General features: G+C 31.8%; 1 protein-coding gene across 1 annotated transcript; it reads left to right on the forward strand.

The window, feature by feature from the left end:
• Window positions 1-4711: 4711 nt before the first annotated feature.
• LOC119609618 (protein king tubby) lies at window positions 4712-11921 on the forward strand. The gene is made up of 4 exons (XM_037964462.1): window positions 4712-5021; window positions 5076-5746; window positions 8285-8422; window positions 8494-11921. The coding sequence occupies exons 1-4, from the start codon at window positions 4718-4720 to the stop codon at window positions 8761-8763; spliced, it is 1383 nt and encodes a 460-aa protein (XP_037820390.1). The 5' UTR covers window positions 4712-4717; the 3' UTR covers window positions 8764-11921.
• The last annotated feature ends 2081 nt before the right edge of the window (window positions 11922-14002 follow it).

Genomic DNA, 14002 nt, shown 5'->3' on the forward strand with positions numbered 1-14002 from the left:
TCTTGTCTTTTCCCACATTTATGGGGTTTTTCTATTTATTCAAACTTCTAGTATGAAATCATGCATATGTGAATATGACGTTAAATTAATTGGGATATTCACTTGAAATCTGTAATGTTGAACAATATGGAAACTAAATTTAAAATCAGTTGTATACTCTTATTTGAAAAACTTCAGTTAGTTATGAGTTAAAGCGATTCAGATTATTGTAACTCTATGTATATCGATATCGTCGTGAGTTATTTTATTTTTTTTTTGCTGTCTACTACGAATACCCATATTGGGTACCACTATATGCAGTTCATGATAACAAATTTATATGCAAACCTACACCTACATTCATACACTTCCCTCAAAAACATAGTATCTCATACTTTAGATTGAAAATGCTTCTGGGAATCCTTTCTACCCTTAGTTCATCAAATATAATCGTCACACAACAACAACAACGACAAAAAACGAGTAAGAAATAACATCAACAGGAACATATTCTAATACATTTGTGAAGATATAGACAAATAAATGTTAATGCCTGAATGAACATTTAAAGCTTTTGCTATCAGTCAGTCATTCAAATACAGATGATTTTATTTGTAACGACGAGAAAATATAAATTTTCATATAAATATTAGGGAGTATTTTGAAAATTTTAGTCAAATCGGATTATGATTAGTCATGCTGCATTGGATTTTCAGTAGGCAGACAGACAGATAGAAATTTCCGGCATATAACACCTTCCCTTCGAGATCTATCGGGTTTTCAATAGGTAGTCTGCTCTTTACTAGGGTCGTGACTCTATAGTGGACTATAGTTTGTTCCATTGTCTAGAATACAGCTTGAACTATAGAATGGACTATAGTCGGGGCTATTGTTTGAATTTTAGTGTGTACTATAATCATTGCTATAATCTGGACTAAAGTCTAAGCTATAGTATCGCTTATAATCTAAGGAAGTAGTCTGGTTCGGACTATCGTCTGGTCTACATATAACATAAACTAATATCTCGACGATAGTCTGTTCTATATTCAGTCAGAAGATAGAAAGAGAGAAGAATGGACGGATATAGCAAAATATTCCTGAAAACTAAACACCCTAATACGTTTTGAATTATTATTGCAATCACAATAAATACTTGAATAAACTTTTGAGAACAATACTTAGAATGAATACCCGTATGCGAAATTGTTCTATAATTGCTTTCAAAACTAAACTGAGCAATAATTTTTGATTTCCAGTTCATATTATATTACAGAAACTATGATGATTGTGTCTGTTTTGTCTTTGAGATGATATATTTTTTTACTTCAATTACATTACATATGTATTAAGCCCTTAGATAGTTGACAAAGAATTTATAGATTACACATGAAATCGTAGTAAGATAAATAAAAGAGAGGATTACTTTAAAAAAAAAAAAAATACTTTTATAATAATATTCATTGAAGATTTTGTATGCATTAGTTAATGAAAATTAAACAAAAATACAGAAATCATTAGTGTTTTAAATATTAAATATTGTGTAAATTTAATAACCATAACTATCCATTATAATTAAAATTTAAAAGAATTATTAAATGAAATGTTTGTTTAATAGTTTGCATTTTATTATTTAATTTATCTGTTCTGTTTTATTATTATTTGCTTCGCTCTAGTGTAAATTTATTTGCATCACATTAAATTATTTATATAAAATATTGTATAAATTAAGCAATTATTTTCTTATTATAAATGCCAACATTCATACGTACATACAAACATATTTACAATTAAGTGCATTAAGGGAGTTCAATAAAATTTATAGGGAAATTATAGGGCTTTCAGATGAGATAAATATGGAGATGTCTGTTCCAAAATTATTTAATAAGAACTGAAATGGAACTGAACTGGAACTGAACTGGAACTGAACTGGAACTGAACTGGAACTGAACTGGAACTGAACTGGAACTGAACTGGAACTGAACTGGAACTGAACTGGAACTGAACTGAACTGAACTGGAACTGAACTGGAACTGTACTAGAACAGAACTAGAAAAGAACAAGAACAGAACTAGAACAGAACTAGAACAGAACTAGAACAGAACTAGAACAGAACTAGAACAGAACTAGAACAGAACTAGAACAGAACTAGAACAGAACTAGAACAGAACTAGAACAGAACTAGAACAGAACTAGAACAGAACTAGAACAGAACTAGAACAGAACTAGAACAGAACTAGAACAGAACTAGAACAGAACTAGAACAGAACTAGAACAGAACTAGAACAGAACTAGAACAGAACTAGAACAGAACTAGAACAGAACTAGAACAGAACTAGAACAGAACTAGAACAGAACTAGAACAGAACTAGAACAGAACTAGAACAGAACTAGAACAGAACTAGAACAGAACTAGAACAGAACTAGAACAGAACTAGAACAGAACTAGAACAGAACTAGAACAGAACTAGAACAGAACTAGAACAGAACTAGAACAGAACTAGAACAGAACTAGAACAGAACTAGAACAGAACTAGAACAGAACTAGAACAGAACTAGAAACTAGAACAGAACTAGAACAGACTACAACAGAACTAGAACAGAACTAGAACAGAACTAGAACAGAACTACGAACAGAACATACAGACAGAACTACAACAGAATACAACGAACTAAACAGAACAAACAAAACAGAACTAGAACAGAACTAGAACAGAACTAGAAACAGAACTAGAAACAGAACTAGAAACAGAACTAGAACAGAACTGAACAGAATAGAACAGAACTAGAACAGAACTAAGACAGAACTAGAACAGAACTAGAACAGAACTAGAACAGAACTAGAACAGAACTAGAACAGAACTAGAACAGAACTAGAACAGAACTAGAACAGAACTAGAACAGAACTAAAACAGAACTAGAACTGAACTAAAATAGAACTAGAACAGAACTAGAACAGACTAGAACAGAACTAGAACAGAAACTAGAACAGAACTAGAACAGAACTAGAACTGAACTAGAACTGAACTAGAACTGAACTAGAACTGAACTAGACAGAATTAGAACAGAACTAGAACAGAACTAGAACAGAACTAGAACAGAACTAAACAGAACTAGAACTGAACTAGAATAGACTAGAACAGAACTAGAACAGAACTAGAACAGAACTAGAACTGAACTAGAACTGAACTACAACTGAACTAGAACAGAATTAGAACAGAACTAGAACAGAACTAGAACAGAACTAGAACAGAACTAGAACAGAACTAGAACAGAATTAGAACAGAACTAGAACAGAACTAGAACAGAACTAGAACAGAACTAGAACAGAACTAGAACAGAACTAGAACAGAACTAGAACAGAACTAGAACAGAACTAGAACAGAACTAGAACAGAACTAGAACAGAACTAGAACAGAACTAGAACAGAACTAGAACAGAACTAGAACAGAACTAGAACAGAACTAGAACAGAACTAGAACAGAACTAGAACAGAACTAGAACAGAACTAGAACAGAACTAGAACAGAACTAGAACAGAACTAGAAGAACTAGAACTAGAACTAGAACAGAACTAGAACAGAACTAGAACAGAACTAGAACTGAACTAGAACAGAATTAGAACAGAACTAGAACAGAACTAGAACAGAACTAGAACAGAACTAGAACAGAACTAGAACAGAACTAGAACAGAACTAGAACAGAACTAGACCAGAACTAGAACAGAACTAGAACAGAACTAGAACAGAACTAGAACAGAACTAGAACAGAACTAGAACAGAACTAGAACAGAACTAGAACAGAACTAGAACAGAACTAGAACAGAACTAGAACAGAACTAGAACATAACTAGAACAGAACTAGAACAGAACTAGAACAGAACTAGAACAGAACTAGAACAGAACTAGAACAGAACTAGAACAGAACTAGAACAGAACTAGAACGGAACTAGAACAGAACTACAACAGAACTAGAACAGTAGAACTGAACAGTAGTAGCACTGAACTAAAACCATAACATTAGTTGGTACAAAAATAATGCCTATTTTATCTATTCAGACCTTTAGTTTGCTTTGAGATTTCAGCATATCTTAATGCTTTACTCTTTCTCTTTATTTTCAATCCCTACAAAACACTTGTAAGGAAATTATCGGTCATATCCCGAACTGATTATTATCCTCTTTATAATTTTGCAGAAGTCTAATAAACTATAGATAATTGTATAGTTATTATGTATATGTATGTGTGTGTGTATGTATGTACATACATATAAATATTCTACTTATAAATAATGCAAATAAATCAACACATTTATTATGCCATAAAAAAGGATGAAATTCAAACTGAATTTCCAATATTTATTTGAAATTATTAAACACCATAACTTAGCAGCTTTAAATTAAGGAAGAAAATATGTTTACAATTAAATTAATTGATTGAAAATTTAATTTCTACAACAAATTATTCTAATACAACTTTAAACGTTTGCCCCCAAGGATAGAGAAAATCGCAATATGTAGTTTGAAAATAATCCTTTAAATAATTACTTGATAACATGCTGTGGGCAGTTAAAATTTAATTACTTTTGAAAATTTCCAAGAAACACATACATAGACATTTTTACAATAAATTTAATTTTATAATATTTTCATGCAATAGACTTTAATTAATTGAAATAATAAAAACGTAAACTTTAATTAATATTATTAATACAATTTATTTTTTTGCTTACAGCGCCAACTAATGGAGGCTTATATACGACAAAAACGTGCCTCTCCCGGTATGGTGCAGGCCAGTGATTTACAAATAAACCGTCCCATGTCGGGTCTAAGAACAAGCAATAGTCGTGAAATGCACGCCTACGATGGACCAATGCAATTTATTAGCTCACCCCAAAATCCAGATCAAATTCTGGGTAACACTACCACCATTAATGCCACAATTGGAACCAGTACTACAACGGTCTCGAAAAATAGTGTCAAATATGTAAATAATTCTAATCACAGCCAGAATACGCCCAAACGTTTAAATACTCATAAGGATGAAGGTACCTTTTGCAAAAAGTTTTCGACCCTTTTTTACTAACTTGATTCGATTTCAGATTTAATAGAGGAACTTTCCACACATGACCTGGAGGATGAGGAAAGTAGTCCTGTCGTTATGTTGGCCGAAACGCCACATCATCAGCACAGTAGTTCTACAAATTCAGCCTCCTCTCAGCCTCGACAACCACGTAGTCGCCTACAATCGTTTGACGATGATTTGGACGAAGAAGATTACGCCAATCGCAATAATATTGCTCATGCTGCACCTGTTATGCCGGCCAAACAAGTCAGTTCATCGAATATTTCCAAGACTGGTAGTGGTAAAGATGAAACTGATGGCAATGCTTCAGAATCTGCTGAACCCGAGGGCGATCTTATTGGTAACATAGAACATTTTGTTATGCAACCTGCCCCACAAGGTGTTCTCTATAAGTGTCGCATAACACGTGATCGCAAGGGTATGGATCGTGGTCTATTTCCCATTTACTATTTACACTTGGAAAGAGATTATGGTAAAAAGATCTTTTTGTTGGGTGGCCGTAAACGTAAGAAGAGTAAAACATCGAATTATATTATCAGTTGTGATCCAACCGATTTGTCACGCAATGCTGAGGGTTTTTGTGGGAAATTAAGATCGAATGTTTTTGGTACCTCGTTTACGGTGTATGATAGTGGCAGTAAGGAGAATGCGGAAAGTCCTAGACTGGATTTAGCTGTTATAATATATGTAAGTCCAGACTATTGATAATCCTGCCTAAGGATAAGACTATAGTTCAGCTGATAGACTAGACAACAGAGCAGAATATATATTAGACTATAATCCTGACTATAGACAAGACTATGGAGCAGACTATAGATAAGACTTTAGACTGTACTATAGCCTAGACTATAGGGCTGACTATAACTTAGATCATAGACTTTACTATAGAACAGACTATAGATAAAACTATAATCCAGACTTTAGACTGTACTATAGCCTAGACTATAGGTTTGACCATAACTTAGACCATAAACTTTACTATAGTACAGACTGTAAGCTAGAGTACAGCCGAGTCTAGAGTCGAGACTGTAACCTATACTACAGTCCAGACTATAGACTTGACTATAGTCCAGACAGTAGACTAGACTATAGTCCACACTATAGACTTAACTATATTCTAGACTATAGACAAGACAATAATCCAGACTATAGATCAGACAATGTTCCAGACTATAGACTAGACAATGTTCCACACTATAGACTATAGGCCTCACTATAATTCAGACTTGAGTCGTGACTATAGTTCAGATTATAGACTAAACTATAGACAAGGCAATAGTCCTGAATATAGTCTATACTTTAGCCCAGACTGTAGACTAGACTACAGTCCAAACTGTAGACTAGACTATAGTCCAGACTACAGACTTGACTATAGTCCAGATTATAGACTAGACTGTAGTACAGACCATAGACTAGACTATAAAACAGACTAGCCCAGGCTATAGACTAGACTGTAACCCTGACAATAGGCTGACCATAATTCTGACCATAGGCTTGACTATAGTCCATACTATAGACCGGACTATATTCCAGACTACAGACTGGACTATATTCCAAACTATATACTGGACTATATTCTAGACTATAGTCCAGACTATATTCCAGACTATAGTCCAGATTATAGACAAGACTATACTCCAGACTATAGACAAGACTATAGTCCAGACTTTAGACTAGACCATAGTCCAGACTATCGGTTAGACTATAGTCCAGCCAATAGACTAGATTATAGTCCAGCCGATAGACTAGATTATAGTCCAGCCGATAGACTATAAACTAAACTTTAGTTCAGACTATAGTCCAAACTATAGTCCAGACTACAGACAAGACTATAGTGCATACTATAGACAAGACTATAGACAAGATTATGGTTCAGATTATAGACAAGACTATAGTCCAGACTATAGACAAGACTATACTCCAGACCATAGACAAGACTATAGTCCAGACTATAGACTAGACTATAGACTAGACTATAGTCCAGACTATAGACTAGACTATAGTCCAGACTATAGACTAGACTAGACTATAATCCAGACTATAGACTAGACAATAGTCCAGACTATAGTGTAGACTAGACTAGACAATAGTCCAGACTATAGACTAGACTATAGTCCAGACTATAGACTAGACTATAGTCCAGACTATAGACTAGACTATGGTCCAGACTATAGACTAGACTATAGTCCAGGCTATAGACTAGACTATAGTCCAGGCTATAGACTATAGTCCAGGCTATAGACTAAAGTCCAGACTATAGACTAGACTATAGTCCAGACTATAGACTAAACTATAGTCCAGACTATAGAGTAGACTATAGTCCAGACTATAGACTAGACTATAGTCCAGACTATAGACTAGACTATAGTCCAGACTATAGACTAGACTATAGTCCAGACTATAGACTAGACTATAGTCCAGACTAGACTAGACTAGTCCAGACTAGACTAGACTAGTCCAGACTATAGACTAGACTATAGTCCAGACTATAGACTAGACTATAGTCCAGACTATAGACTAGACTATAGTCCAGACTATAGACTAGACTATAGTCCAGACTATAGACTAGACTATAGTCCAGACTATAGACTAGACTATAGTCCAGACTATAGACTAGACTATAGTCCAGACTATAGACTAGACTATAGTCCAGACTATAGACTAGACTATAGTCCAGACTATAGACTAGACTATAGTCCAGACTATAGTCCAGACTATAGTCCAGACTATAGACTAGACTATAGTCCAGTCCAGTTTATAGTCTGGACTTTAGACCGGACTATGAACTAAACTTTAGTCCGGACTATAGACTAAACTTTAGTCCAGACTATAGATTAGGACTAAAGTTTAGTTCATAGTCTGGTCTAAAGTCCAGACTATAAACTGGACTGGACTATGGTCTAGTCGATAGTCTGAACTATAGTTTAGTCTATAGTCTGGACTATAGTTTAGTCTATAGTCTGGACTATAGTTTAGTCTATAGTCTGGACTATAGTTTGGTCTATAGTCTGGACTATAGTCTAGTCTATAGTCTGGACTATAGTTTAGACTATAGTCTCGACTATAGTCTAGTCTATAGTCTGGACTATAGTCTAGTCTATAGTCTCGACTATAGTCTAGTCTATAGTCTGGACTATAGTCTAGTCTATAGTCTGGACGACTGTGTCTAGGATTTTCTTAAATTGTTATTAAAACTATAATTATTTCTCTCAAAAATTTCCATAGGACACTAATATTTTGGGTTTTAAGGGACCAAGAAATATGACCGTTATACTGCCTGGTATGACTGAAGATGATCAAAGAGTAAAAATCAGTTCAGCTGATCCCAAACAACAAGGTATTATGGATTTATGGAAATGTAAAGTAAGTCTAACAACAAATATTGTCCTTATAACTGATACAATGGAAAATTCTGAAAATTTAACTTTTTACAGAATCTCGACAACATTGTGGAATTGCATAATAAAACCCCTGTTTGGAATGATGAAACTCAATCGTATGTTTTGAATTTTCACGGACGTGTTACACAGGCTTCAGTGAAAAATTTCCAACTTGTACACGATTCAGATCCTGATTATATCGTCATGCAGTTTGGACGTACTTCAGAAGATGTTTTCACTATGGACTATCGTTATCCCTTGTGTGCTTTGCAAGCCTTTGCCATTGCTTTAAGTAGTTTTGATGGTAAAATTGCGTGCGAGTGAATGGGGGAAGAAAATCGCATACACGAGAGCTTAAATTGTAAAAAGGATGTAAAGAAATAGTGGTAGTAGTATTGAGTACTTATTACAATATAAGTTCCTAGCTATTGAAATAAGCTCTATATTTATATAGTTAAGTAAGGTCAGCAAAGGTTCAATCTATGTCTAAACTATATATTTTATGTGTATGTGCTAGAAGTCTGATCATAAATAGTTGTTGTATATATATGTACTTAGTTTTGTAATCTTTGTAAAATAGCCGATTTCTGGTGTTTTTATTACTTCTCTGCTATTTTGTAATAGATGAAAAGCTAAGGATATACCTATAGATTTATTATACGTTATATTTTTTATTTGTTAGATTTATGTAGAGGTTTCTCCCCTATAGATTTACTCATGTATTAAAATGCCTTAAATTTGGAAAAAGAAAATAATTTGTTAGGATTATATAATAAAGAAATTTAGTTTAAAAATAGTTACTGAGTTTTGGCGGTTAGACAACAGGAATATACAATTTTGTATTAGCTATAATATCTCGAAGATATTATTCTTTTGAATCATGCCCCGATTTATCTGTAAAAAGCTTAAAAAATAGTAAAGTAGAGTCCAAAGATAACTCTTTCACATTTTAGTTCATAAGTTTCGTTCGATAATTAAAGACATCATGGCACCGATTCAAGAAACTTTGCGATTCGAAATTTCGAAGTACAAGTATTACACTTATTAGAAGTTATTGTTTTAATTCAATCCTCCTATAAAGTCTTCTCTAGTCTGATTCCTTAAATTACAATTCAACTAAATATTCACTCACGAATCTGGATTTATAAACGTAGATTCTTAAACGTAGTTTTACTAAAGAAGTCTATATGTAGTTCGTTGGTCCATATCCCCTGTGCACCGTAGTGTAGAATCTAACTTTTTTAGAAAATCATTTATAAACAACTTGGTCAAGCAAAAGTTGAGTTAACATTTTGAAGATAATTCCTATTACAAACCCCCCTAGTGCGACGCTATGGGACTCGGAAAAGGCTACCTTTGACTTTTTTAATATTTTTATGGGTTTCATGAGATTTTATATATATGTATATTCTGAAAGTCCTAGTAAAATTTTAAAACGATTGCTGTCTTATTAACGTAATTATTATTCTTTAAACTTTATTTCCGGAAACACTTATTTTGGGGGCTAAATGAAATCGTTGTTGTTATAGCAGCGACATTTAGAATTATACAAATATATAGTTAAATTATTCCCTACTCTTCTTCTTCTTCGATCTGTTTATTTAAATCAGTTAGATCTAAATCCAGTAGACAAACCGCATCTATTGCCTGGGTCCAAAGAGATTCAGGTTCCAGTTTAGTTGGATTTGTCCTGCAGTTAAATAGATGTTGAACATTGTGTGGGCCTATACCACATCTAGGACCATGATCATGAATATTGTTGTTTTTCCTCAACCAATACGAGTTCAAAAGGGTACATCATACCGATCTTAATGGCATCAATACCACTCTAGTGCAACGTGTTAGGTTTCATTTCTCCTTTGCAATGGGTAGGGGACGACCACCCAATGGGTATTGATGGAGTCTTCCACCGCTTTTTGGTGGATAGTATTTAAAGTTGTTTTCTCTAAGTTGCATCCTGATGTTCTTGAATGTCGATCTCATACAGGTGATGATCTTTTCTGCTATGCCTCGAGGAGTTCTAACTCCGTTAGATGGTAGTTCGATTAGCCGCTCCAATAACATTCCAGTAGGAACTGCTTTAGATCCATATGGCTTCTATTCAATAACAAACAAACCTTTTCAAAAAAGAATAATTGTGCAAAAGTTCAGCACTCTAGCTTTCGACTGAAAGAGAGACGAACAGATATAGATAGTTTTGAGGGTCTACGGCCAATATTTCGACCTTTAACAATGAGTTTTTACCCTTATAGTCCTTTATAAAACTATATACTTCAACTCGTATAACTGTATAGCGATGAAATTTGACTTAAATAACGTTTAAAGGAATCAAAATCTCTGTACCCTATTTGAGCCCACACGCCCCATATGACGCCCCTTAGCAAACTGTCAACATTCAATCATTATAAGTTTTACAATTTCTATTGAAATAAGTTGAATAATTTTAATGTCCATGAGACCAATTATGTAGGTCGTTTCTTAAGGATTGGACCGCTCTGAATACGAATCTGACCTTAGATTTTCTCCATCAAATCTAGGATTTGAGATATCCTGTTCTGAAATTTGAAAATTTTTGCCGCTTTTTGAGACGCTATAACAGCCTGTTCAGTATACCATCTGAACAGGCTTATCATCTGACATATCTTCTTTCTTTTTCGAGATATCTTTACATAAAGCTTGAAAACTCATAGTTTTCGGTATATTCGTGGTATTTATAACCTACACTACTATAATGTGGATGGTATTATGCTTTATATTTATAACGAATAAAAATATTGGATCCACATCTAAAAATCAGTTTCTGATTTGACTTAACGATGTCCATCTGTCAACATCAGTGGTTGATATCTCAGAAACTACAGCAGATTTCTATAACAATTCAAAAAGTGTTTTCCTAGGAAATTGAAACATATATGTTTTAAAAAAATAGAGGCAAAAAAGGACGAAAAAATGTATTGTTATATCAAGCTTTGGGTGAAGATATCTCAAAGAAGAATGAAGATATATTAGATGACAGAATGGACTTATAGACGTCATACAATGGACTTTTTGGCACTGTTATAATGTCTCAAAAATAGACAGAAAAATACGTTTTTTCAAACTTCAAGACACTATATCTGTATTGCCAGAAATGGAGAAATTCTGAGACCAGATTCGGATTCTTTCCTCAATCTTGTTTAACAATTTGTCGTCCTGTGTTATAGTTATTTAGAAACTACACATAACCCTTAATTTGAGACCTTGATTTCTATTCTTGTCTATTTATCTTCAAAAAATTCGCTAAATATGGAAATTATCTAAAATATATAGAAACAGATTAATAGGTAATAGATTTTTCTTACGAAATATTAATTGAAAATAAGTAAAAAAGGAAAACTAATTCTGTCATTGTATTTATGAACTTTTCATATATTGAATGAAAATGGTTTTGGGAAAAAAGAACTAAATTTACAATTGTTTAACATTAAAAATCTGATGCTGCTCTGATAGATTTCATATTTTTGACGAATTGTTATCCGATAGTTATCTATTAAGATTATTTTTATTAAAATATTTGAATAAAAAATGTTTAATAATTCACATATATTTTTTCTAGTCATTTATAAATATAACATTTTTTATCAAACGAATTAAGACTAAAAAAAGAATTATTATTATATAAATATTTAAATATGCATTGTAAAATCCCTCAAATTAAAAAATTCAATTTGCATACAAAAATGTTTGCAATTAATGAATAAACTAAATTTTTAAATAATTTAATTTTAGAAATTTCCGTATTAATTTGTTTATTTATAGATAACATTTTGTTTGTTAAATATTTTTAAATTTGATTTAATTTTACATTACTTTATTTATACATCATTAAATTACCTTTAGATTACAATTATAAGTCACATTAATATTAATTTAGAAAAATTCCACATAAAGTTAATAATTTAAGTAATTCAAACTACACTCACCGATTAATGATTATTTCTTTTTTAAATAAGAAAAACGAAAATAAAATTCTAAATATTATATTTAAGAAAATCTAAGTGTCTATAACAAAAAAAAAAATACCTAAAAATTTAAAAACAAATGCTCAATACAAAATCAAAATGCTAATTAAGGAATTTAAAAGAAAATAATAAAAAGTAAAAAAAAATCAAAAATTATATATTTCGTTTACATAAACAAAAAACAAAAAGTTTGTTAACATTATAATCATGTTATTATTAAAACAATAGAATCAAAATATATTAAAAAATAAAAGATTTATTTAAAACAAATCATATTTTACAAAAAAATCCTACATTACCAGCAAAATAAATTAAAATAACTTAATATTTTTTGTATGTAAATTTAAAACAAAAAATAAAAATATTAAATTAATAAACTAAAACAAACTATTTTTTAATAGAATAGTCAAATAAAAAAAACAAAATGTTCTTTATATTTTAAAGATAAATGTTCAACAGCTGATAAATTAATCATCAAAAAATGTAAATAATCAAATCTTTGTACTTGCCCATCCAGCGATGCTTAACAGGATTTCTTGATTAAAGCAAGAACATTTTCCAATTTCTCTATTCCGATAAAGGGCCTCACACGAGAACATGTATTCTCTGTCACGGGAACTCTTTCAGCTGGTGGGATAAAATCGTGCTGAAGCAAGGGCAGGGTTCCGACCACCACCGAAGCCAAATAGTTAGTTAGTTAGTTAGTTAGTTAGTTAGTTAGTTAGTTAGTTAGTAGTTAGTTAGTAGTTAGTTAGTTAGTTAGTTAGTTAGTTAGTTAGTTAGTTAGTTAGTTAGTTAGTTAGTTAGTTAGTTAGTTAGTTAGTTAGTTAGTTAGTTAGTTAGTTAGTTAGTTAGTTAGTTAGTTAGTTAGTTAGTTAGTTAGTAGTTAGTTAGTTAGTTAGTTAGTTAGTTAGTTAGTTAGTTAGTTAGTTAGTTAGTTAGTTAGTTAGTTAGTTAGTTAGTTAGTTAGTTAGTTAGTTAGTTAGTAGTTAGTTAGTTAGTTAGTTAGTTAGTTAGTTAGTTAGTTAGTTAGTTAGTTAGTTAGTTAGTAGTTAGTTAGTTAGTTAGTTAGTTAGTTAGTTAGTTAGTTAGTTAGTTAGTTAGTTAGTTAGTTAGTTAGTTAGTTAGTTAGTTAGTTAGTTAGTTAGTTAGTTAGTTAGTTAGTTAGTTAGTTAGTTAGTTAGTTAGTTAGTTAGTTAGTTAGTTAGTTAGTTAGTTAGTTAGTTAGTTAGTTAGTTAGTTAGTTAGTTAGTTAGTTAGTTAGTTAGTTAGTTAGTTAGTTAGTTAGTTAGTTAGTTAGTTAGTTAGTTAGTTAGTTAGTTAGTTAGTTAGTTAGTTAGTTAGTTAGTTAGTTAGTTAGTTAGTTAGTTAGTTAGTTAGTTAGTTAGTTAGTTAGTTAGTTAGTTAGTTAGTTAGTTAGTTAGTTAGTTAGTTAGTAGTTAGTTAGTTAGTTAGTTAGTTAGTTAGTTAGTTAGTTAGTTAGTTAGTTAGTTAGTTAGTTAGTTAGTTAGTTAGTTAGTTAGTTAGTTAGTTAGTTAGTTAGTTAGTTAGTTAGTTAGTTA

The sequence above is a fragment of the Lucilia sericata genome, unplaced genomic scaffold, assembly GCF_015586225.1.
Source record: "Lucilia sericata isolate MDLA Ls3-8-SP2 unplaced genomic scaffold, ASM1558622v1 Contig001019F_arrow, whole genome shotgun sequence".
Taxonomy (NCBI): Eukaryota; Metazoa; Arthropoda; class Insecta; order Diptera; family Calliphoridae; genus Lucilia; species Lucilia sericata.

Coding starts and splice junctions, on each gene's coding strand:
- LOC119609618 (XM_037964462.1), top strand. CDS start 4,718: ATGGAGGCTTATATACGACAAAAACGTGCCTCTCCCGGTATGGTGCAG. Junction 5,747..8,284: donor ATTTAGCTGTTATAATATAT/GTAAGTCCAGAC, acceptor AAATTTCCATAG/GACACTAATATTTTGGGTTT. Junction 8,423..8,493: donor TGGATTTATGGAAATGTAAA/GTAAGTCTAACA, acceptor AACTTTTTACAG/AATCTCGACAACATTGTGGA.